The 26,867-nt window shown below is 44.4% G+C and overlaps 2 protein-coding genes across 3 annotated transcripts in view; both read right to left on the bottom strand.

Annotated features, from left to right (window-relative positions):
- The window catches only part of icmt (isoprenylcysteine carboxyl methyltransferase), a 125,550-nt gene that overhangs the window by 10,823 nt on the left and 87,860 nt on the right, over window positions 1–26,867 (bottom strand). The window lies entirely within an intron of this gene.
- igsf21b (immunoglobin superfamily, member 21b) overlaps window positions 1–26,867 on the bottom strand; it is a 79,041-nt gene that overhangs the window by 2,106 nt on the left and 50,068 nt on the right. For both annotated transcript variants that reach the window (XM_070968025.1, XM_070968027.1), the window contains one exon: window positions 20,888–20,988. In XM_070968025.1, coding sequence (XP_070824126.1) covers window positions 20,888–20,988 — 101 coding nt within the window. The remainder of the gene's footprint in view (window positions 1–20,887; window positions 20,989–26,867) is intronic.

Below are 26,867 nucleotides of genomic sequence, written 5' to 3' on the forward strand. Positions count from 1 at the left end.
GGCTTCATTATTAGCTGCAAATTAGACACTTTTGAGAAGGTGGTGGAGAGGAGGACACTGGACAGACTGTTATCCATGATGGATAACCCTGAACATCCTCCTCACCACCTCGGGGACAGACAGCGGAGCTCCTTCTCCAATAGACTGCTCCAGCTCCGCTGTCATAAGGACCGCTTCAGGAAATCATTCCTGCCTCAAGCCATCACACTGTACAATAGCAACTTAAACAGGTAATCCACCAACCTCACAAACCCCAATATTTTACATATTATCTGTACCACTGCAATATTGCACATGTCTACTGTTTATATTCATTTATCATCTGAAACTGCACACATGTTTTACTGTAAATACTTGTTTATATACTTAGTTATAATGCATTTGTATTATATTATTATTATATTATAATAATAATATAAGTGATATAAGTAATATAAGTGACTACGTCACTCGGCTGGCCTGGGAACACCTCGGGATCCCCCCGGAAGAGTTGGAGGAAGTGTCCGGGGAGAGGGAAGTCTGGGCGTCCCTGCTCAGACTGCTCCCCCCGCAACCCGGCCCCGGATAAGCGGAAGATAATGGATGGATGGATGGATATATTATATAATATGTATTATACATTATAATGTATATTATTAAAACTATATATTTAGTTATAATTAGTTCTATTTTTATTTTTAACAAACTGCTCTTATTCCTGTTTATATTTTTGGTTACTTTTTGGTTACTTTTTGTGTTTGTATGTATATTTAATTGCTACTGAAACAAAATAATTTCCCAAATTGGGATCAATAAAGAAGCAGTCTAAAGTCTAAAGTCATTTAGCCTGATGAAAGTAATAATAAGGTATTGCACTTGGTGCTTTTTATAAACTAAGCGCTCTATTTTCGACTCTGCTGCCGGCGCGGCGCAGGCGCGACACAAAGTCAGGTCTGCTGTGCCGATGGGGCGTGGCGGCGCAGACTTTGGTATTTTCGTGCACTGCGCCGCTGGCGCATCTCCTCCTCCTTCTCATTTCAGTCCCACCCAGGCGAAACTCGGAAAGAGGGAGGGAAAAAGGCGTGCAGTGGGTTTGGCACAGCCGAGTCAAATCTTCACCAATCACAGCAGCTCCTCGCCTCACCTTTAAGAATGCCGCTGGTGAGGCATGGCAAGTTTCCAGGAGACTGACGTCACTCATATCTCCTGACATCCCTTTGTATTACTTTGCACACCCGTTTGTATATACTGTTTATTTTCTCTCTCTCTCTCTCTCTCTCTCTCTCTCTCTCTCTCTCTCTCTCTCTCTATATATATATATATATATATATATATATATATATATATATACATTCTGTTCTATATTCTGTTCTGTATTTTGTTTATATATATATTCTCAATATAAATATTTTGTTTTTAGATTTGGTTTTTATATATATAGTTCTCTCTCTTTTCTTTCTTTTCTAATTTTATTCTAATTCTATTCAGGAGCAGTGCAACAAAAACAATTTCCCCTCTGAGATAAATAAAGGATTTCTGATTCTGATTCTGATGTATAAATATGAGGTCCTTAGATGGTAAATCCTCGGCCTCCTCCTCATCCTCCTCAAAGCAATGATGTACTCCATCTTTGTAAATAATGTTAAGCATTACAATGATAACATTTGTATTTGGAATGAAATGACGTGGGTAATAGCGTACAACGATCATCACTTTCGTTTTTTCCATGTGTCTGTCTCTCTGTGTCTCGAGTGCTCTAAGATAGATGCAGTATATATGCTCTGTAGGATGTCGCGGCTGTTTCTGGTTAGCACAGCGACGTTAACTGATTAGTTCGCATCCCTGTTTCACCTGTGTACATTCGGTCAGGGTGAGTGACCATTACGCATGCAGCTGCAGAATGGTTGCTCATGAATGGAAGGACAGCTCTCACACCAGGGATCAGGATCTGCACATTTATTCTATAAAGAGCAGCACGGGGCACAGTCAATACACACACACAGTGGCACTCCCCCCCCCCCCCCCCCCATTACATAATAACATATTGACTCAGCTACATACACCCCCCTGAACTTCTCAAAACCGTTCAAGTATAGGGCTATAGCTAAATCCGGGGTAATGCTGGCTTAGCCTGTTATTACTTCACAACATACATCTTTATGTGCAACAAAAGTGTTTCCCACTAAAAAGGGAAAGTGATATAAGGAAGTTGGCCAGACTCCTAATATCTACCCGCTGAAGAAAGTGCCTTATACACAATCTCATACTGATGATTAAATAACAGTTACCCCAAGTTTGAGCATACTCAAAAGAAAACACATTCACTGTGACCTGAGGACAATCCTAGCATAACAACCAGGTGTTATCTATGTAAATAAAGTTTTGACAAACCCACTGACCAGATTGCTTGCTTGTGTATTTCTCTGAGTCATGTTTTGGATCAGTCTGTTAACTGGCTTCACCACCCTGCCAACCCTTGTTCTGATGTGACCCACTGGACTACTTGGTGGTTTTAAGGCCACCTCATTGGTTTTCCCCTCCGCTGCTTGACTCTCCTGATGACCATCTCCTGATTTTGGCTGCTCTCCACTGTGCTTCGTCCCTGCTTCACTGCAGATGTCCTTGTCTATTTCAGAGCAAAGCTCTGTCTCATCTGTAGCAGGTCCCATGAATGCCGCTTTATTTTCACAACAATGTAAAAATGGGCTGAATTTTATTTATTAGCTGCATTGTTTTTGACAAACATGCTCACATATGTTATCATATGTTATTGTTTTTTAGCAGTACTAATATTATATTAACACCTTTATTTACAGCTGCTGGAAGCAAGAGGAGTGTCCTAGCTCTCCAAACTCTGCCAGACACTGCAAGAGCGGCTGGAGAGCGACCCAAAGTATGTGGCGACACACCGCAAGAGGCTCCGCATCGAGTCCCCTTCAAAGCGACAGGCGCCAACTCAGTATGACCCAGAGGCAGCAAAGAAGCATTTCCATAGGCCTTAGACTCTTTTTTATGCACCATGGACCAGCGGCATGGCCCAACCCAGAGACTCTCATCAGTGAACCCCTCTGCACATTTCCTTGCTTTTTTTCCCCAGTAGTCACTGATTTTACTCAGTTGATCCTTGTTAATGTGTGTGTCACGATTTCATTAAAGACTTTTTTTCAAAATGTTTCTGTCAACTGTATTCTTTGTGTTCTACTGTGTGGTAGTGTAGAAGGTGGATCGCCAAATAAATCAATGAATCATCAATCAAATAAAATATATATAACATTTATATTGTATATATACATAAATATAACAATATAATAACTATTTTTAATATATTAATTTATTATATAGTATTTAATTTAATATGTATTTATTATTATTATTATTTGTGGCACACAGATGACCAATAGCAGCAGAGTTGTCATCCAATCACATGATCACTCATTCATGTGATTGTAGTTGCTATCCAATCACATGATGGTATCCTTTTAAAATGCCTGTGGAATCATCCAATGGTTGTTTGTGAAGTCAGCAGGCCAGCCTGAGTAGATCAACGTGGGTAGCATTCATGTGCTAATTAGAGCTATTTGCATCTTCGCAAAGGCGCGATTAACCACGTCCCCCGCCAACAGATGGTTCGTTTCCGACGATATTCGGAGCCGGCGAAGTTCCCCGTAAACTTGCCGTAAATCGCTGAAAATCAATGAACTTCGCGAGGATTTATGGGTCGAAAATGTGGTTTTTCATGCAGTGAAAGCGTCGACGACAATGTTCTTACTACCAGGTATGTACTTGATGCTGAAGTTGTATGGTGACAGCTTGGCTACCCATCTTTGCTCACACGCATCAAGTTTGGGTTTTGTGAGGATGTAGGTTAGCGGATTATTGTCCGTCCAAACTGTAAAGGTGTATCCCTTTAGCCAGTGGCTGAATTTGTCGCAAACAGCCCACTTCAGTGCCAAAAACTCTAGACGATGGGCAGGGTAGTTGCTCTGAGCACGAGTGAGTGCCTTGCTGGCAAAGGCGATGGGGCGTGTTTTACTTTCACCATCTTGGGCTTGAGATAACACAGCACCTAAGCCATCTTGAGAAGCGTCTGTAGAGAGGATGAATGGTTGACTGAAATCAGGGTGTGCAAGTACAGCCGACTCCATGAGTGCAGTTTTCAACTGTTCAAGTGAGTTGCGATGTTCTTCTCTCCAATCATTTGGATGTAACTTCCTGAATGCAGCAGCCCCTCGTGCAGTTCCTTTCTTTCCTTTAGGCGCAGCAGTCAGTGCAAACAGTGGCTTGGCTATGCAGGAGCAGTCATGTATGAACTGCTGATAGTACATAACCATGCCCAGGAACGACTTGATCTTCTTCTGAGAGGGCGTGACACCATCCTCCATCATGAGATCAGACTCTGTTATGGAAGCAATGGCCTTGACTTTGTCAGGGTCTGTTGACATGCCGGTTCCATCCACTACATGCCCCAAAAATCTCACACTTCTCCGGACTAGCTGGCATTTTTTGGGGGCCAGCTTTAGCCCATGAGTGCATAGCCTGCTGAAGACTATTTCAAGCCTCCTGAGGGCTTCAGCTTCATTGGGAGCAAACACAAGCATGTCATCGAGATAGCAGAGAAGGGTCAAGAAGTTCTGGTCACCAAATATACCCATCATGAGGTGCATGAAGCTTGCAGGGCTATTACACAAGCCCTGGGGGAGCCTGTTGAACTCATAGAGCCCCATTGGTGTGGTGAAGGCTGTCAGCTTCTTGTCTTCCTCTGCCATGGCAATGTTATAGAAGCCAGAGGTAAGATCCATGGCACTGAATATGCCATTACCTCCCAGAGCCGCCAGACAGTCTGATTGATGGGGCAAAGGATGGGCATCCTTGACTGTGCGCACGTTCAACCAGCGGTAGTCCACACATATCCTGAGGTCCCCATTCCTCTTCCATACGAGCACCAGTGGGGACGCCCACTCACTGTTAGACTTGCGTATGATCTCTTCCATCTCTGTGAGAACTTGTTGGAGTTTGTGGTACTGCCCTGGTGGGACACAGCGGTATGGGAGGCTGAATGGTCGCTCATCAGTCAAATGGATGCGGTGGACGAAATCCTTAGCCTGCCCACAATCAAGCTTGCTCCTTGAAAAGACATCCTCGTACTTGTGAATCAGTTGGAGTAGTTGGGATTTCCAATGGTCTGACACCTGACATGAATCAATGTCCTGTTTGTCCAATCCGAGATTATGCAAACTGTCACGAAAGGTGGAGCAACGAGTTGGATCAGGGCTGTTGGCTGTTCCACTACGTACTCTCTGGTTCTGCACTTTGACTTCTTCAGCTGGCCTTTGGTCTGGGGTTAGATCTAGATCCTAAATGGCTATACAGCTGGACATATCTGCCACCTTGGTGTGACGCTTTAAAGTGACAGTCTTGTCGGAGGTGTTCAAAATCCTGACTGGGATCCATCTGTCACCATTCATGGAGGCCACAGATCTGCAGACGATGAAGTCTTTCTTGTGGATTTGTGCCTTCAGAGATGGGTGAGGCTACAGGTAACTTGCCCCAAACCAGGTGCTCTTGCTTTGGAAGGAGAGTTACGGCTTGCGCCAGTTTGACAGTCCCAATAAAATCTAGAATTGTGTCACCCCTCCATCTGTTGATGCCTGCCAACATGTTGAGGAACTGCATTATCTCAGGTGCGTTTGTGGAGTCAGGTTTTCTCAAAACCTGCCTGAAATGAGGAGACTGCTTGAACTGCCTTAAGAGATGCTTAATGACATTTGTGCCAAGGATCAACTGATCTTTCTGGCCAGAAACAACTAAGGCAGGCACGCTGAACGTGTATCCGTAAACTTCCATTTTCAAGTTGTGAATGCATTTAGGTGTGATTTGAACTCCACCACAGCCAACGAGAATAATATCAGTGGGGACACAGTTGGGTTCTGACGCTAGTCCAGCATCCTTAAGCATCTGCTCGGCCTCTTCACTAATGGTGCAAGCCATGGAGCCAGTATCTAGTAGAGCTTGCAGTGAAACCTTATCATCCACTTGTGCATTGGTGTAAAACAAACTGTCGGCTTTGTCAAGCCTAGTTATGTTCTGGAACAGCACAACAACACCAGGTAGGGCGGACTTTAGGCTTTCTTCATACAAGGATTGTGGATCTTCACTGGAATTGAGGGTTTCACCACTATCACTCACACCATCCCCTCCCAGGTGTGAGTGACTTAGTTTCCCTGATCAGGTGAGGTCACATCTCGCTGGAGGGCAGTGGCTTTTGGACAGTCTTTTCGCTGATGTCCTAACTCTAAGCAGGCTAGACATCTCCTTTCTCTCATGCAATGTGTTCGGGTTGAATGAGAGCTGTTCGCAGACCTGGCATGAGGTGAAACGAGCTGAGGGGAAAACTGAGGCCTAACAGGCTGAACAGGCTGGCTGGTATGCTCTAACACTCTCTCTAGCATACTTAGCACACGCTCCAGGGCACTGGGTCCTGAAACAGCTGCTTCGCTTGACTTGGTTGTGGTAGCTGAGGTGCATTTGGCTGTATTCACTTGGGTATAATCATTTCCAGGTTCAGGAGAGCTAATGGCAGTTACAGCGGTAGCGACTTGGAGAGCATGTGATTTGGCCCTGTTTGTGTTTGACTTCTTTACTTGAGACTCTCTTTGATGTTCATCAATAGCCTCCTGCACCTCTGCGAGTGACCACTTACTTATTGGTCTACACTTGAAACTACGCTGCCAATGACTGTGTTGTGCGTCGCTAATTAGACCCCCCCCGCTACAACAGGTAACACGGAACTATAAAAACATTTAAACTATTAATTCAATGTGAAGGTAATACAAAATTAAAATTTAGGTTACAATACATACTTTGATCTTTTTTTTATGGCAGAGGATATTATACATAGGTTTTGAGAATGTTCACAAAAATAAGAAAATATAAAAATAACATATTGACTCAGCTACACGTGCCGAACGCGCTTGTATGTGCTGACTCAGATAGTTGCATAGAGTCATCGCTGTTGCTAATTATTGATCGCAGTGTGCGACCGAGCACTGCTGAAAACACCATTAAAACCACACTGCCGTCTTGTTGACGGTGTGATATATGGCGTCATCAACCACGTTTTCAGTGGATAGCCGTTATCACCTAGCAGCCACCCATGCAGAGGGGTGTCCCCCTGAAAGTCTGTAGGGATGCTAGAATTCGCCAGGATGAACGAGTCATGTGCCGACCCGGGGAAAGTGGCATACACGTTTGTCACCAGGCAATTTGAGTCACAGATCACCAGACATCCCTGTTTCACCTGTGTACATTCGGTAAGGTTGAGTGACCATTACGCGTGCCGAACGTGCATTCAATGTTGTAGGGGAACTACCTTGATTTGATGTTGCATTCGTTGATAAAATGACGGGGCACCACCTTCCTCAGCTAAGAAGGATTGCAGAAATTAACTGCTATAACGCTGATAAAATACTAACAAATGAACTAACAATAAACCAGTCTGATAACCTGAAGTGTAAATTCTGGATACAGGGATCGTAGATATTCAGTTCAAAAGGACACCGTCTAACCAGGACTTCAATCAAAATATCATTTATTAAGCAGAATTATGGATAATGAGTGATGTATCATGAATAATACGACAAAAGATGTGAGGTGATATGACAGAACACACAAGAAACTTATGGCAACACAATGGTAAATAAGTTGGCAATAGTGAGAAGTAGTTGAAAGGGAATAATGGGGACGCAAACGTAGAGTTAATGGATTAAACGATTAATGGAGAGAATTTGGACGAATTGACCGTCGTCCAACTCTTATTCAAACCCGCTTAGTGTGCCTACTTGATTGCTGGCGTCCCGTGAGTTCTGCTCCGAACTAACTCGAAGACGTTCCAGATGTTCGTCCATGGCTCGGTCTGCTTGGTGGTCCGGTGGAAGGCCCAGGCACACCAAGGTGAAGAGCTGATGTTGAACGGTGACGTCTCTGGAACTGGTTCTACGGTGTCGGTTACAGATGAGGGACGGCTCCAGATGGTTGTTAGCCAGACCAAGGATCAACAGCTGGCCGCAGGGTTTGGTTCGGTTGAGTCCGTGACGGATTATTTTAGACTGATAGTACAAATTAAGAGTCTCTTCGATGGTCGGTCGAAGAAGGCTACAAAATTAGTATTACTTGCCTAAATTTACTGATGTTAAAACAAAACGTTTGGCTAAAAAAATTAACTTGAAAGCTTACTGCAAATTATAAGAATACGTCTTCTGAAGATAACTTACGCTACTCGGGATGGCTTTGAGTAGCTTGAAGACGAAAAACTTAAAGAGCAAAACGACTGTGCAAAACTTAAGACAAAGAAGAAGGGAAAAAGAACTCAGCTGAGAGTAACTAGACGTAGAAAGAAGAAAATTAAAAACAGAACTAAGACCTAACGTAACATAACTTAAGAAAAGACTGAGTAACGCGCACTGAATTCATGCTGCGGCTGCAGACATTTAAATCTCGCTCCGGGGCATGTCTAATGGGCAGGCCGTCACACGTGAGACGGTTTGTGACGTGCAATGTAATCTCACCTCATGGAGCTGGAATTAATTAATGATTCATACAAGGGGCTCATCTGCTTCTCACTATGGTCAATCACATATATTTTGAATGGACGATTTTTAATGACATTTCAACATTGTTCACAAAATGCGTTAGGCAATTCCTATGATTGGATGACAACATTGAATGATAATCATGGTGACAATTTATAATACTCGTCCTAATATGAATGATGACTCAAGGTATAACTAACACAAAATAAAGAAATAAAGAGAGGCAGACTATATTTGCCAAAATGATTATCACTATTACGGTTACTTATTGATAAATGTGTCATGTCAAGCATGTTCAATCTGATGGTTAGGAACCTCTGGATGGCAGTATGGTTCTATGGAAAAAATTCAGACAAACTTTATAAAACCGTTAAAATCACAACTTTGTCATACTTCAGATTAGAGATACTGGGAAAACACCAATGTTATGCGTACAATGAGTCCTGTAAGGTGAAAATATCAAAAGTTAAGTGTAACATAGAAGTTTGGTTATCCTGGAGTATTGAGAAAAAGCACACAGCCTAAACCACAAGTTGCTTAGGAATGTCCAATTTACAACCCATCAGCATTTGCTGATTTTTGTGGATTCCTCTGAGGCATGTCATTTGTCTCTCCAGACAGTTTTATTGTCTTGATCTCCCATGGGGCTATCAGGAGAGAATTAGCGTTGCCATGAGAGACATAGTGAGGAAAAGGTGAGGAGAAGGCAACCTTTGATGTTGAGGTGTCTGTGCCTCTGGCTTCCCCGAAAAGAAAACATGGAGGAGATTCCTCTTGGCCAGACATCTTGTCTCTGAAATTAACACCTTCCTTGCAAGCAAACCAGGTGATGTATAACTCAACCAGTTAGACTGGTTTACAACTCCATTTCTCTGGAGAATTGCAGAGAGGGTAAGAGAAGGTCAGTTAGAGGCCAGTTCTGCTACAATGTGGTCAGATGAGAGACGAATCAAAATATATAAATTTAGGTCTGACTGTATGTGCTGACTCAGATAGTTGCATTGAACTGCGGCTGTGCAGTGAAATGCCAGACACTGTGGAAACCTGACTGTGAGGTGCTGGTGACGTGAGCGCACGACTCCGCCGGTTTACGAAAATCCACTTGCACGCTGGCACACAGAGTTCACAAGGTCTGAGGTGGCGAGCTTTGAGTGCACTTTTACGCCGCCGGCGCAGACCAAAATGGTCTCATTATGCCTATGCCCCTACTGCGCCGCAACGCCCATCCTGGCGCACCTCTGTACGCCTTGGTTTAACGCGAGCTGGCGGCGGAGTCGAAAATAGAGCCCCATGTGTTAAACCACAACAATATACTATGCTTAAGCTGAAACAATATGAAGAAGAAATGATCACTTTTTCACTGCATTTCACTGCGATCAATTATTAAGAACAGCTGCAGTTCAATGCAACTATCTGAGTCAGCACATACAGTCAGACCTAAATTTATATATTTTGATCAGTATTTCATCTGACCACACTGCAAGCGCGTTTGGCAGGTGTAATGGTCACTCAACCTGACCGAATGTACATAGGTGAAACAGGGACGCGAACTGATCAATTGACGTTGCTGTACCAACCAGAAACAGCCGTGACATCCTACAGAGCATATATCCTACATCTATCTCAGAGCACTCACCTCCCCCTACTGCGTCACAACGCCCATCCTGGCGTACCTGCCATTCGACTTGACCAGCTTATGTGCCACAGACCAGACAGAGCCTTGGATAAGGGAGGGAAAACTCACAGTGGTGGAGTCTGTGTTTACATCAGCAGTGTTTGGTGTTGTGGATGCTTTGGCAGTCAGCAAACACTGTTCTTTGCTGGTAGAGTTTATGTTTGTCAAGTGCCAACCTTTCTATGTGCTGAGGGAATTCGCTCGGTGCAAGACTCGACTTCCGTTCTACTTCCGTTCCCTCGAGTGTACGGGGGATTACTTTCGGCAAGATGGCTTTGTTTTATACCAGGTGTCTCCAAGACCTAAAACTAAAACTAACTTTATCAGATATCCACAGACTCATCCGAAAGGGATGCTCTGCCCCCCGGAGTAAATGGGAAAAGGGGTACAAGATGTACCTTTCCAGTTTTATTGACATCTATGAAGGTAAGCTTGAAATTGATAGCAAAACAAATTTACATTATGGTATCGCTAACTAGCTAGCAGTAGCTATGTAGCTAACATTTAGGTCAGTTGTCCTGTAGAGATTTTAGATTTATAGAGTTATCAAGTGTTTTTAAAGTTTAACGTTTTTAGTTGAGGTGCATACGACCCAAACAAAAACGCAGCACCCTGAAAAATCTTTTTAGAACCAGAAGGAATGATTCAATCGGACGCAGAGAAAACATAACCTATTGCTATCGGACACTAACGTTACGTTCAGAGTTAGACAAGTAGCACAACCGATCACCAATGGCCACGATCAAGAGTATTTACCACCCTTGTACGTGCATCATGTTGTACATTACTGTACGGTGTTGAAAAGAAGTCCACTGTGTTTTGTCTAACATTACATGAATGATGTTGAATTTCTACAGTGTCAAACAAAGACCCTGCAGGGAGGGTGACCGTCAGGGCTGTATGTTATAGGTCCATGAGGAAGCATGAGAAGCCTCACGACCTCAGAGTAGGGAGGAAAATGTGTTTAATAAGTTCAAGTCAGATTCTGGGGTATTTCTGCGGCTATAGTTGGTGATGTGGATGTAGAAGAACAATATTAAAACTTCAATCTGTTTATTTGACTTAAACCTGAACTATACTTTCGTGGACACCCCAGGAACTGATTGTTACTGCTCCCGTTCTTTGGAGCACAAGTTCAAGTAAGCCTATTCATGGTGGGAACATTAGTCAGTCAGAGCTTGTACCCCCAGTCTAGGCTATACTAACCTGTTCAATGCTTTACGAACACTGTTGTTCTAACTGTATTATAATACCAAGAAAGAGATTATTTTAAGAGATTACGGAGGCAAGCTTATTTGTTCTGGTTGTTCTGGTAGCCTAATGAATCACACCGCTACTATTTGCTTGAACAGTTAGCCTGCTCTCACCTTTCACCTTTAGTGTTTTTTAAATAGTTGTTATGTAATGACTTAGTGTAATTGTAGTACTAAAATCATGTTTTATTCATAGATTACTTTTGAAGACAGCTCACCAATCGAAATTGGGGTTAGGTACTGCCTGAGGAAGATGAGGCTCACCTCCTCCAAGTTCCGGGAGGTGTGCCATGTCCGAGGTCACAGCTCTGCAGAGAATCTTGCGCAACGCATCTGCAAAGGTGGGGTTCAGACAGCCTTGATGAAGAGGGGGCTGTCACTGGAGCCAGTAGCTATTCAGGAATATGCCCACATTAAAAAACATCAACTACTGGCCATCAGGATTTGTCATTCATCCGGATGCTCCCTGGCTTGGATGCTCTCCAGATGGTGTTGTTTTTGATCCAATGGAGGCACCACCATTCGGGCTGCTGGAGGTGAAGTGCCCCAATGTGAAGAGCTATGTGGACTGTGGGTACCTGTACATGCAAAGTGGCGCCTTGCGCCTGAAACCAGGCCACAGCTACTATTGGCAGGTGCAAGGCCAGCTGCTTATCACTGGAATGCAGTGGTGCGATTTTGTGGTTTTTGCAGAGGAGGACCTTCTTATGCAAAGAATTTATAAGGATGCGGATGTTGCTAGGGTTATAAGGGAGAGGGGGGATTATTTCTTTTTCTGTTATTACTTGATCTGATCTTTGTGCGTTGTGTATTGATCTATTGTGTATCTGATCTATGACACTGCCTGCCTATCACAGGGACCTCTTGGGCTTTACTCTTCCCCGCTTACTTTTTGTGTTTGTTTTTTGACATAGGAATATTTGCAGTCTTTTTATAGGTCTAGTATATAGGTATAGTCTTTTTTCTATGGCTGCAATGATAAGCCAATTAAGAGTGTCCAGACCAACAGAGCCACACATGCCTTTAAAGGCCACAGCCTGTGTTTGACCTACACTGTGAGCTGCTGTATAAATATATATAGGAAAACAAATAATAGCACTCGAAGCCTATGCATTGGGTTACAGTGGCTTCATACTATTCTTCCTGTGCTCACCAGACAGATGGTTTTCCAGACAAGACTGAAAGACACAGGGTGGCTGAAATGTCGAAAATCAAATTTCCCCCCAATGAACAAGAAGAGTCAAAACTGTGCAATACAATGCAAAGGACTTCAATAAATTTCAGATGCACTCACATACCTAAACAAAACATTGATGGTGTCATGTAAGGTGCATATTGTACTCCACATTAAATAAAAGTGAGGTTGTCTGTCTCCCTTACAAGGATAAAAGCTTTCACCGTGTATGGGTATTTTTTTTTTCTATTTTGCTTTTCCCCAAAGATTAGGCAAATCTAATCATTACACAGTGCTAGGATGCCATGTATATTTCATACTGTGGCTCATTCGCAATAGTGAATACATTTGATACTATAATTACATGAATATACCTCCTCTGATACAACAACCCGCCTCACTAGGAGGCCGCAGAGATTATTCTAGTCAGGACACACCATAATTACTCTAAGTGTAGAGATACAGTAGGTGGGGGATCTCAAATAATGGTTTTTAAGCAGCAAGATAGATCTTTAATTCATTGCTGAGTTGCCCATGCAACAGCCCATTCTGATAATTGACCAGTAAGCAGGCCACACTGAACAACTGATCAGTGTTCCCGCATATAGACAGTGGTATGTCCCTGTCAAACAGTTTGTTCTCCTTCACTCTCCTGATGCACCTCTCAGATGTGCAATCTCCTGTGTCTGTCTGACATCCTCTCGACTCATTTGTTGTTTGCTGAGAAAGGCAGGCCGGTACACCTTACAAGGAGCAAGGTTGTCCACAACAAACCCTTTGTCCACCATGATCGCCATACCTGGCTTCAGCAGCTTTACAATCCCGGAGAGCTTGACGATCTCACAATCACTCATAGAGCCTGCATACAGACCAGACACAAAGGTAACAGCACCGTGTGGTGCCATGCCAATCATGGCCTTGAATGTAGTGTGAGATTTGTAGTTAGAGAAAACCTCACTCTGAAGGAGCAGAGAGGATGGCGTCTGACAGAATATCTCTGTACAATCAAGGACCACCTGTGTATCAGAAAAAGCTGCAAACTCAGGTGGCAGGTGAGCTCTCACTAGCTCTGGAGGAATCCAAATGCGCTGGCTTCCCAGCAGGCAGTACAGGAAATGAGTCCATGTGGACTCGGCCCGCGGACGCCATTCCCAGACGCTTGGTCTGGGCGCGGGGAGTTCGTACCCATTCCAGGAGAAGTAAACGGGTACGGTTCCCTTCTTCAGCCTCCTCAGCCCCCCCGGAGTCACAATAAAATCAGTCTGCTTAAAATGCTGACTACAGACGGTCTGAAGTCATCCCGCCGGATCTTCTGCATCCACTCAGCCCGTATCGCAGCGTCAACAGGGAAAGCATGAAAGCTGGCTTCTTTGTTGTAACTTGATGAAACGGTACATAACGGCACACAACAATGAAGTGCCGAGGTTCTCACCCTCTGAAATGCACATCGCCTCTCCTTAATCCTAAAAACACTCATTGTGAAAAACTTTCTCTCTGCTTATCTCTGGTTCTCGGTTGCTGTTGTCTCTTGCTGTCGGAAGCGCACCGGAAGTATTGCCAGGAAGTACTGCCCTGCACACTCAAGTTCGAAGGTCAACAGTCGCCATATTGTGCACGGAGCGAATTTACTGCCATTCTGTTGGTCACTGTTTACATTTCCCCCAGCCCCAACAATAATGACAGAAAGGAGGGACTTGGGGAAAAGTATCAGGCCATCACTGAGCAACAGACCACCTAGATGTATTTTTCATTCTAGCTGTGGATTTCAATCATGCAGACCTTAAGTATGTGCTTCCAAATATACACCAGCATATTGATTTTCCAACAAGGGGAAATATACACTGGACCGGTTTTACACAACCCACAAAGGTATCATCCACAAGGCATCATCCCTTCTTGACCTTGGCCTCTCTGACCATATCATTGTCATGCATACAGACCATGGGTGAGTCAACAAAATGGCTCAGAATAAGGTAAGTGTGTGGCCAGAAGGTACCACCTCTGCCCTTCATGGCTGCTTTGACACCACAGAGTGGGACATGTTTTAAGCAGGCAACCACTTACAACAAACACGCCAATATTCAGGGATATTCAACATTTGCTGGACTATGCTCAGGATTTTCTATGAGTCTGTGGTGGCTAATGCTATTCTCTATGCTGTTGCGTGCTGGGGCAGCAGGCTGAGGATGGCGGATGCCAATAGACTCAGGGTTAACCCTAACCCTAACCCTTGGACTTGGACTCACTCCCTGTCAGATCATTCATATTTATACTGCAGTTCACTGTTGACCTAATACAATAATCAAGTTACTATTGCTCAAAACAAAGCACATGCCTTTACTGTATATACTCCTTTTATTATCTATTTTTGCTTTTGTTTATGTGTACACTTGTAGTTAAAGTTTGAATGCTTCTAGATCAGAGTCTGAGAAAGTCTCCAGAATGACCATAAGCAGACAACTGACGGAACAAGGCTTAAAGGGAATAATAGCTGCTAAGAAGGCATTATTAAGGTCCGCAAACATCCAGAAATGCCTCAGATTTGCCAGGGAGCACAAAAACTGGACTGTTGATGACTGGAAGAAGGTACTCTGAATGAACGGGTCTGAGTTTGAACTCTTCGGTCAGTAACATTGTGTTTATGTCCGCAGAAATGTTCTTCGACCAAGAAAAAGGAATCTGAAGTACTGGCACTGATGGACTGGCCAAGTCAAAGTCCGGATTTGAATTCTATTGAACAAATTTGGGATTTAATAGATTCAAAGATTGATCACACAAAAGTTTCATCAAAAGCAAGTCTGTGGGAACAGCTAGAAACTATCTGGAACTCAATAACAAAAGAGACAAAATATTACGTTTTTTGGTTATTATGTGTGAAACGGACTATTTAGTCATTTCAGTTTGTTATTTGCCAAATAACTAACAATAACATTTTTAGTTTTAGACAAGTTTTTGAAAGATTTCTAAAATATTTATGTTTTCTCATTTTTATGACAGGTGGTCTAATAAATTTGTTAAGCACTATATATATATATATATATATATTTTCTTGTAAGGAGCACCTGTAACAAAAATAATTTCCCCTCAAGGATCAAAATAAGGTGAATAAAATACAATAAAGTATTTCTGATTCTGATTCTATCAGAACTATCACTCGGATCACTCCCTTTAGAGTCAGGGACACAGCTGGTCTGAGAAAAGACAAGGCTAACTTGTCCTGTGGCATCAGGAGAGCCAAACATTAGTACACAAAAAGGATAATCTGCCATTTCAGACACAGCAGAGCCACACAAAGCCTGTGCCAGGGTATTCAGACTATCATATACTTCAAACCCTCACCACAAATATGTGACAGCAACATCTCTCTGCTGAACAATCTCTTCTTTGCACACTTTGATGCACAAAACAACACACCAGTACAGAAGACTACAGTTGTGTGCCTGTCCCCAGCCAGCATGAAGAGGTCTCTCTCCAAGATCAGTGCCTGCAATGCTGCTGGTCCAGACAACATACAGTACCAGTGTTGTGTACAGTACAGATTTCCACTGGTCTAATGTCCATGTGTTTCTTGACCCGAGCAGTTCTTTGTGTTCATCCTCAGAAGCGGTTTCTTTGTAGCATTTTGACCATGAAGGCCTGATTCACGCAGTCTCCTCTGAACAGTTGATGTTGAGATGTGTCTGCTACTTGAACTCTGTGAAGCATTTACATGGGCTCTAATCTGAGGTGCTGTTAAGTTGCAGTTTCTGAGGCTGGTAGCTCTGATGAACTTATCCATCTGCAGCAGAGGTAACTCTTGTGGTCCTCATGAAAGCCAGTTTCATCATAGCATTTGATGGTCTTTGTGACTGCACTTGAGGATATGTTCAAAGTTCTCAAAATTTTCCAGATTGACTGACCTTCAGGTCGTAAAGTAATGATGGACTGTTGTTTTTCTTTACTTAGTTGAGTGGTTCTCTCCATAATATGGATTAGAACAGTAGTCATAGGTGCTATTCACTGTATAGGCCTTTGTACCAACCTTACCTCTGCACAACACAACTGATGGTCTCAAACACATTAAGAAGGCAAGAAATTGCAGAAATTAACTCTTGACAAGGCACACCTGTTAACTGAAAACCATTCTAGGTGACTACCTCACGAAGCTGATTGAGAGAATGCCAAGAGTGTGCAAAGCTGTCATCAAAGCAAATGGTGGTTAATTTGAGGAATCTAAAATATAAAACTAAACACTGGTTTGTTTAACACTTTTTTGTTTACTACATAATTCCATATGTGTTCCTTCATAGTTTGGATGTCTTCAGTATTAACCTACAATGAAGAAATTCATTCATGCATTCAACCCCATCATCCCAAAATCTCTGTAATTGGTTGCTGAACTTTCTCACTGAAAGACTGTAGGAATTAGATGAATCATTAATCCCAGGAATTAGTCTATGAATTGTAAAAGTCTTTGTGGCCCTTTCTCACTAAGGTGAGAAAAAGGACAAAAGGACATTCAATGAGGGAAACAGGATGAAGGGGGAAGTTTAAGGTGTGATTATGGTAAAGTATGCAGGAAACAGGATGAGTACACCCCCCATATGTTCATTGTTTTAAGGGACTGATTTACCAATACCAGGTGCATGTGACAACCAGTTGTCCTTTTTGTTGCTAACAGTCTAAAAGCCAAGACATTGTGGAGATCTGCAGAGAACACTCTGCATGAGTCTTCCCTCCATGCTGCATGTATTAAAGAGACCTGATTCATCACACCGAGTCTATAACTCTTCAGAGAATTAGCAACTCTCAACAAGCAACAATGAGAATTTCCCCTACAAGATCACGAGCAGTATGGGTTGGCAACAACACATTAACCTCCATTACACTTAGAACAGGGCCACCCCAAGGTTGTGTGCTCAGTCCCCTGCTCTTCACCCTACTGACTCATGCTTTCGGGCGTAATGGACAAAGGCTGCATCCCCAAGCTAAGATCTGAGTCTGGGATGACACTAAGATTGTAACCTCGGATTTAATCAAAAGAAGTTAATGTTAGGGTTTTGCAGCTGCGTAGAAGGCAAGATGAGAACCCAAAGATGCAGACAGACAAGAAGGCTGAGTGGAAACAGTCCAAAATAAGGGCAAACAAAATCCACTAATAACAAAATTCAAAAACAAAAGGCAATACCAGAAAAACAGCAATCTATTAACAAACTGGGAAACAAGAAAGAAAGAAGAAGAGAAGAACCCGTACTTTATTGATCACGCATTACATGCACATGCCATGCTATTGTGAAATTCGAATTTGACCCATCTTGGTCCGTCATTCCTCCGCGGCAGACCAGGAGCAGTGGGCTGCCAGCTGACAGCCAACAGTGGCGCCCGGTGACCCATCCTTTTTCGTCACCATTGGTCAGGTGGTGATCTTCTTGCATGTTTTTAGTGGGGGTTATTAAGGAGGAAACCCCGGGTGAACACGGGGAGAACGGGGAGAACATGCAAACTCCACACAGATTCGAACCAGGGACCTTCTAGCTGTGAGGTGCCACTTGTGCGACCGTGCTACCTAAATTAATTCTCCGCATTTGACCCATCTTGATCCGTCGTTCCTCCGCGGCAGACCAGGAGCGGTGGGCTGCCAGGTGACAGCCGACAGCGGCGCCTGGGGACCCATCCTTTTTCGTCACCATTGGTCAGGTGGTGATCTTCTTGCATGTTTTTAGAGGGGGTTATTTAAAGAGGAAACCCCGGGTGAACATGGGGAGAACATGCAAACTCCACACAGAAAGGCCCCCTTTTTCCTTGAGCAGAAGGCACCGAAGGCATGGTACAACAAAGGACAACAAACAAAGGACTAGACTAGAATACTCACTATAATTATGGGAAAAAAGGAAAGCCACACATAAGGGATGATGCCACAAAGACAAAGGAAACACACAGACTTACCCTACGTTTACACGTAACAGGGTATTTTGGAAAACGGATATTTTGGCCCCTCCGTTTTCAAAAATAGCATCATGCACACAACAACGTTTTCAAAAAAACCTCTGTTTGCGTGTAAACAAGAGGCCAAGCCACATGAAAACATATGCGTTTTCCCTAAGTGTAAACGGGGTCTTAAATAGACAGGGAACTAATCAGACTCAACTGAACACAATCACAAGGGCGGGGAAAATACAGGAAGTAAAATAAACACAAGACACATCAGGGATTGTTACCAAAATAAAACAGGAACTAACCACAAAATAGTCTAATCATAGCAGTTAATTTCCCCAGATTATTATTATTCTCTCTTTGTTTTAGATCTAAGACAAGTCTATAGCAACCTCACCAACAGGCAAGTTAAGTACTCATTTGTGTTTTGTGTCCTTGTCTTATATGTTATCTTATGTTAGTTTATTTGTGTTAATTTATTTTAAATTGTGCGGGGAGCCAGCAGGCTGAATCGGTGGAACGGGTGTATTTTATCGAACCTTGTGGGGTTCAATATGGGCAGTAGCTCCAGTGTGTACTGTATACTGTGTAACAGAAGCGTGCAGTGGCGTGCTGTGATTTAAACCAGAGTGCTGTGTGGTTAATGCTAGTCCAGTTTCTATCTAGCTCTTTATGGTGTGGGATGAGTTTTGCCTGTCTGTGTTTTATAGCCACCGTATTCCTGCGCCCTAATTTATTAACTATAGGGGTACACCCTGGACTGGTCATCAGCCGATCGCAGGGCACATACACACACCATTCACACTCACACCTAGGGGCAATTTAGAGTCACCAATCAACCTAATGAGCATGTTTTTGGTCTGTGGGAGGAAGCCGGAGTGTCCGGAGAGAACCCACGCATGCACAGGAAATACATGCAAACTTCACACAGAAAGGCCCAACCCGGGAATCGAACCTGCGACCTTCTTGCTGTGAGGCATGCACACTACCTGCTGCACCACGGTGCAGCCCTAATTTATTAACTATTTTAAGAATATTAATAAAGTATATATTTCATACATTACGGCTGTCCGTCCTTTGTGGATTTATTCAATTCCAACATTACCAGTAAGAAAGCTTACTGGTAATGTTGGAGCCAAAATACATTTTTGGTTATTTATTCAAATGAATCATCTGACCTTGCTATGACATCATGTGATGGTTTCACAGCTGTTTTAAACGCATTGGGGAAGATGCCTGTTTGCAGAGATGTATTTATAATCTTCAGGATATGATTTGAGACACTGTCAAACACCTGTTTTAAAAACACTGTAGGAATAAGGTCAATGCATGAGATGGATGAGTTGGACTAAGTGACAGTCTTGCAGAGGTCAACTAATATAATACAGGTGAATTTTCCCCATGGTTAATTTTTTTTATAGGGTTTGTTGAGGTCATCTGTGTTGACATCAGCAGCAATGCTGGCTCTGATTGAGCTTATTTTGTTAGTGAAGAAAAATGCTAGTCAATGCTGGTCAATAGTGGAGAAAAATATTCTAGAATTGAAGGAATCCAGGGATCGAAGCACAGAGATTCTGATTAGTGGACAACTGCTCTACCTCCTCAGCCACAGCAATGATATACTGGTTCTTCAAGGAAATGGGGTCATTTCCTTGAACAACCAGTATATCATTGTCCCTGCTTGTAACAGCTTCTTTGCATCACAGGCCGAAATGTCTCAGTTAGCTGATTTTCAAAATTACAGAAAGGAACTAAAACCAATTGTCGCCTGGAACGGAGAAATTCAATCCAAAACCTTGTGGTAGACTTTGAAAAGTTGTCAGGAGAGTGCCTCTTTTTTCTGTCTATATCTTTGATATAGATGATTGTGGGCTGCACGGTGGCGCAGCAGGTAGTGCGCGTGCCTCACAGCAAGAAGGTTGCCGGTTCGATCCCCGGGTCAGGCGGGGCCTTTCTGTGTGAAGTTTGCATGTTCTTCCCGTGCATGCGTGGGTTCTCTCCGGGTACTCCGGCTTCCTCCCACAGACCAAAAATTGGGTTAATTGATGACTCTAAATTGTCCGTAGGTGTGAGTGTGAGAGTGAATGTTTGTCTGTCTTTGCATGCGGCTGGCGACCGGTTCAGGGTGTACCCCGCCTCTCGCCCATTGTAGCTGGGATAGGCTCCAGCCCCCCGCAACCCCGAAAGGTAGGCGGTATAGATAATGGATGGATGGATAGATGATTGTGTCCCCTACCCATTGGTGCCATTGTTTGCACTCCACAGCGTTTTCCATGTTTAAATAGCCACTGTGTTGTAAACTTACTGCAGAAGGTCCCAGCTGGAAGCCCTGGACAGAGATCCGCACTGTGTCCCCCACTTTGGCCTTACTGGGGATCATGGACAGCTTGGGTCCTCTGGGAGCAGCTGATAGAAAAGTAAAATACCACATTGAACTATACAGAACAACAACTTTCAGATGTCTGAATGTATGAACAGTAAAAAAGTTCATGTTACTTAAATGTGGCTAACCACAGTTGCAGAATGTACCAATCTGCTGGGAGAACATGCACACCTCCTTTTCACGTGACTGTGGAACAAACCACCTGAAGTGAAGCAGTGCAAACTGTACTGAAGACTCAGGATGACCCATTTTGTGTTTACTGTTCTCAGATCAGTTTAAATTAATGAATTCAGTGTCTTGCCCTGTTAATTCTTCTTAGCCGCAAATGTGTCGTCTAAAAAAATGCGGTTGTGTGAAGTTTGAATCTTAATAGCCCCTTTGAAATGGCATGTATCAAGACACAGAGTATGTTTTACTTCAGTATTTACAGAATATTCTGTATCTTTATTTTTTATTATATCTGAGTAGTCTGAGTAATTGTGTTAAGAAAGGGAACTAACTGACCTTTAACCCTTTCCCTCACTGCTCCAATCACAAGAATTCTACTTGTGAATACTACTACTACTACTACTACTACTACTATTACTATTACTACTACTACTACTAAAGTGCTTTACAACAAAGCACATGCACCAAGTGCTTCACATAAAAAAGTATAAACATAAAAATTAACAAAATCAGATGGAGAATAAAACCCACTTGATAATATAAATTCTACATGCTACTGGAAGTACTACTGGTAGCAGTACAGAGCAGCTAAAACGACAGTTACGTATGTAACTACGGTTCTATGAATCCTGGATTATTGTCATAATCAGAGGGACTGGTGGGAATGTGTACAGGAGACCCTCTGGCCACTCGTGTGCCAGGGCATACAGAACCCATTGGCATGCCCTGTAACATGAAGGCCCTTTTCCTCTATGGAGACAGAGCAAGGAGGCAGTGCCATGACACCCTGATCTTCCTGTGCCTGTGCCACTTGGTGTCCAAGTGAAAGCTGTTCAGCCACCGTTGAAGAGGGCGAAGTGACAGCAAGCCCAGAGGAACAACAGTTGTGGCAGCTGTCAACTTGCCCAGGATACGCAGATACTGCACGTAGGGCAACCACCTGCCCTGCCGGAAGAGGGGAAAGAGGCGGAGGATGTCGTTCACCCGCCGAAGAGATAGACAAGCCTTCATGGTTGCAGAGTCCAGAGCCACACCGAGGAAGGTGATACTCTGGGAGGGGATCGGACAGCTCTTTTTGATGTTCACCCTGAGACCCAGCCAGGCTAGGTGAGCCAGAAGAGCAGCTGTATCCTGCATCACTTGAGACTGGGAAGGCGCACATACCAACCAGTCGTCTAGATATGGAAGGATCTTCATGCCCCCGACTGCTGAGAGCGGCACTGCACAGCTGCTGAAGAACTTCTAGGTCGAGCAGGGGGAGGCACGCTCCTGTGGAGACCTGAGAGCTGCTGTCTAGTCTGCCTGGCTTGGACCGTCCGTTCTAGTGCCTCTAAAGCGGCCGACCCAAACAACTCTTCTGGTTCCACCGGGATGCTGCGAAGGGTCCTTCTGCACGCCTCTGAGAGGGCCAGCCAAACCTGGCAGCGAGCCTGGACCAGGGTGGACATCACACGCCCTAGCTCCCTGGTCATTAGGGCGAAAGCCTGCAGGGATGCATCGCTAAATTATGAGCTGATACGTCTTGTGTAGTCTCCTGAAGGCAGGCTGAGAGGGCAAGCATGAGGTGTGACATCGAGTTACTGATGCGTCCCATACGAGCCGCTGCATCATAGGCTTTGGAGAGCAAATCATCTGTGACACGACACTGGGGTGAAGGACGCCTCGCATTCAACCTCAGGGCCTCATCAGGAGAGACTATGTGCAGCCACCGTCAGCTCAACAGCTGGCATGCGGCCAAGGCCGAACCTGGCCACATCCTGCATGGCTACCAGTGTTCAGCCATCAGACGTTGCATGAGAAAGAGCCTTAGAATCTCTCCAACATGCATGCAACTCCTTTAGGTACTCCTCTGAAGGAGGCACAGTGAATGTGGCAGGGGCTGAACTGCGCCTGAAAAATGTGCTCACTGGAGGTGGTTGGGCTTGCGGCTTATCTAGCTGCAGGCAAGCCAAGGCCATGCAAATGATGGCCCCCATGGAGCTACCCTCTGAGCAACCACCTGATCTATGGACCGAGGAACGAGATCCCGCTTCTGAGGGATGGGAGACGGTGTCATGAGAGACAGTGTCTGCCCCATATTCCCCAAATTCAGTGGCTGAAGCCGCTGTTGAGAGGATGTCATCCTCTGGACCCGACAAAGCCACAGGAGGGACAGACGCACACGCACTCCCTGCACCAATCCCTGTCTGGAGGGCTAAAAAGATGGACTACATTTGATTAAGCTCTGCTGCCAGGAGGTCCACCCTGGAAGCAAGCTTACGTTCTTTAGCCTTCTTCCTGGAGGAAGCACCGTCAGTGTCCGGAGCCCGCCGCTTTGGCTGGCTAGTTCGGGCTGGGGACAGCCTGTGAGCGTCAGTTAGGCCTTCTGGTGAGGGGACACCACCAAAAAGTCGCTCCACCTCAGCCAGTCTTGCAGCCGTCACTGCCCGGGGCATGAAGCTGCAGTTCATGCAGGGGTCCTCTGAAAGACCTTCCCTCAGGTGCTCAAGGCCAAGACATGAGGGGCAAAGGTCATGACCGTCCTCAGGCTGCAGAGGAGCCATACAGGCGGTGCAAGAGTGTCATCATAATGGCGCTTGCCACCGATTATGAAGAACCACACTTAAAAAACAATGTATGCTGGGAATGGGAGCAAAAAACCCGACTTCCCAACAAAGTTGCAACTACAAAACAAGTGAGCTAAATAAGGAATGCTGTAGCTATAAAAAAAACAGCACGGGTACGACCGGGTCACCACCAAAACAAACAAATTCACACAGCAAGCACCGTTGCTAATCCAAATCAAGAAGGGACGCTGCAAAAGTACAAGGCACAACCGCGTCCTTACCACAACAATAAGATTAGCTTGAGCGAAAGCAATGCTGCTAACCACTGCTGTCACCAACAAAGTACAATATGCGCTGAGAAGTGGTACTTTACCATTCGAGTCCACCGTAAGATGAGGATGAACCGAAGAAAGGAGGGTACGCGATGCCGGTGAGACAGCACACACCGCCTCCCAGAGGGACAGCTTGCCGCAGCCCTTGGAGGGCGAGCTCGCAGCTCCGACCAGCAATGAGCGGTCACAAGGCTACTGGTGACAAGCTTGTAATGCGTACTTCCAGCAACTATTAAGTAACGGTGATAATTGGCTCCAAGCTAATGCTACGACCCTAGTACACCTGTGAAGCGAAAAGAACAAAGGAACAGATCCTCTGACGACACCGGAAGTTATAGCCTGTCCGGGGTTGTCAGGGGGTCATTCACAGGACTCTTAGTTTTACAAATATACTGTTTATTTTTTCTCAGTATATATATTTTGTTTTATATTCTGTTTTATATTTTGTGGTATATTTTGTTTTATGAGTAAATATCAGACCATAATATTGATTTATTTTGACTGACTGAAACCTAACTGTCATGAAGAGCATATTAATCTGAATGAAGCAACTCCCCCCAGTCATTAATACTCGCATTCCTCAAGGCATTCGCTGAGGAGGTGGAGTTGTAGCCGTTTTTGACTCAAACCTATTAATCAACCCTAAACCTAAACTCAAAAGCTTTGCTCTTAGTCTTTCACATCAAACCGGGAAAACACTACAGGCAGTTTTATTTGTTAGAAAATAACATGCTCCTGGTCCTAATTATGAATTTATCAAGTTTTTATCAAGTTTAGTCCTTAAAACAGATAAAGTAATCATTGTAGGTGATTTTAATGTTCATGTGGATGTTGATAGTGGTAGCCTTAGTACTGTGTTAATCTCATTATAAGACTCATTGACTTCTGTCAGAATGTACATGAACCTATTCACTGTTTTAACCTTACTCTTGACCTTGTTCTGACATATGGCATTGGAGCTATGGCTGGAGCCTATCCCAGCTGTCAGGCTGATTGAAAGTCATAATTCCATTGAACCATATCTCCCTAACCCTAATTACCTATTGTAACTTATATTGTTATTTTATGTCTTGCATATAAACACCTATTGTAACTTATATTGTTATTTTATGTCTTGCATATAAACTAACAAACCTATTGTAACTTATATTGTTATTTTATGTCTTGCATATAAACGCCCTTATCTAAACCTAACCCTTCTATCCCCTTTAATCCTCCTCCTAACCCCTCCCCCGCCTTTTTCCTAACCTTAACCCCAAGCCCTCTAACCCCTTTGAACCCCCTCCTATGACTTCCCCCCACCTCTCTCCTAACCTCAACCACTCCACCCCCCCATCCTCCCTTCTACCACTTCCCCTCACCTTCCCCTAACCCCAACCTGCCTGACCTTCTTCCTAACCCCCCCCCCCCCCCCACCTCTCCCCTAATCCTAACCCCCCTAACTCCCGAGCAATCAACTAATTTTACGGATCAAACAACACATTTTTAAGATGAATAGTGGGAACGGCACAAACACTTTATACAACCATTTTAAACTTCATGGACCTCACAATCTTCAAAGTATAGGCCTGGAGAGCAATCAGAGGTGGTCTACGGCACCGCGACGGGTGGCGGAGAGAAGATGGATCCACCAACTAAAAACCATCCAACCGACAGGATTAAATGAAAAATTCTGAAAATGATCCATCTATCTCTGCCTTTTAACTGAATTTTAACTTCTCTTCTGCTGGACCCCACTACTTCCCTGTCTAACCTAACCACACAACCTCTGTCCTCAGACCTCTGTGCGTTGGTGGGGGGTGAGGTTGCGGCGGCAGTGGGGGGCCCCGATGGAGTGATGCAGCCCCAGTTGCCCAGACGCAACCCCAGGCGGCAGGTAAAGGTGCAGCTCAACCCCATCCCTCGAGCTGTACTCAACCGCCTGGGGACACAATCGGTTGGGTCCTCTGCCGGGGCCCTCCCCGCTCCCTCCTCCTCTCCCCCCTCCCACCGCCACCATCCCTCTTCTTCACACACAACCATTAACTCCACAGAGTCTACGCAGCCTTACAGCAACGTCACTCTTCCCTGCAGTAACACCATTTCTTCTTCTCCATCTCCAGATTCACCACCACACACACAGCAGAGCGGGTCAGAGCCGCTTGCCGTGGGGCCCTGTGGGGCCCAAGAAAATACTGAGGTGGATAACAACTCAATGATGATGAAGGGTAAAATGAAAGCTAAGCTGAACACTACATTAACATCTGAGACATCCACCTCTTATTCAACCGGGGGCTCTGTGGCGGCGCCTGACTCCCTCAACCCCCCAGAACCACACACACACCCACGTACTTTCCGTAAATTACAGGATTGGTCGCTGGAGGTGCGGAAGAAGGTACTCATCATAGGCGACTCCAACCTTTCCCGTATACCCACATTCAGGGACCCACACATCCAAATTGACGAGCCACCTTTCACCACCACCACATCATCATCGCCATCCTGAAAAAGCTGCCACCCCAACACACCATCACCCAGGTCATACTTTCTGTCGGACTCAATAACTGCCTTTCAGAACATGAACCATCCACTTTTCTCAAACAGGCACAGATGATGTGGAGCACCAGTCAGACCACTTTCCCAAACGCCACCATCTACTTTCCGGAGTCTGGACCACCGCAAGCAGACCCTACTCACCAGACTCAACAACACAATAGCCTCCAAATACAACTTCATCCCAGAAATTAACCCCTTACTTTTTCAGACCTCCGCTGGAAAGAACACCTAAACTTCTGAAGGGAGAAAACTGTTCACCTCCCCAACACCCCTCAAATATAACTAATCTTTCTGCTGTTTTCTCCCCCATGGCCGCGCAGC

Source organism: Chaetodon trifascialis, chromosome 8 (assembly GCF_039877785.1).
Source record: "Chaetodon trifascialis isolate fChaTrf1 chromosome 8, fChaTrf1.hap1, whole genome shotgun sequence".
NCBI lineage: Eukaryota > Metazoa > Chordata > Actinopteri > Chaetodontiformes > Chaetodontidae > Chaetodon > Chaetodon trifascialis.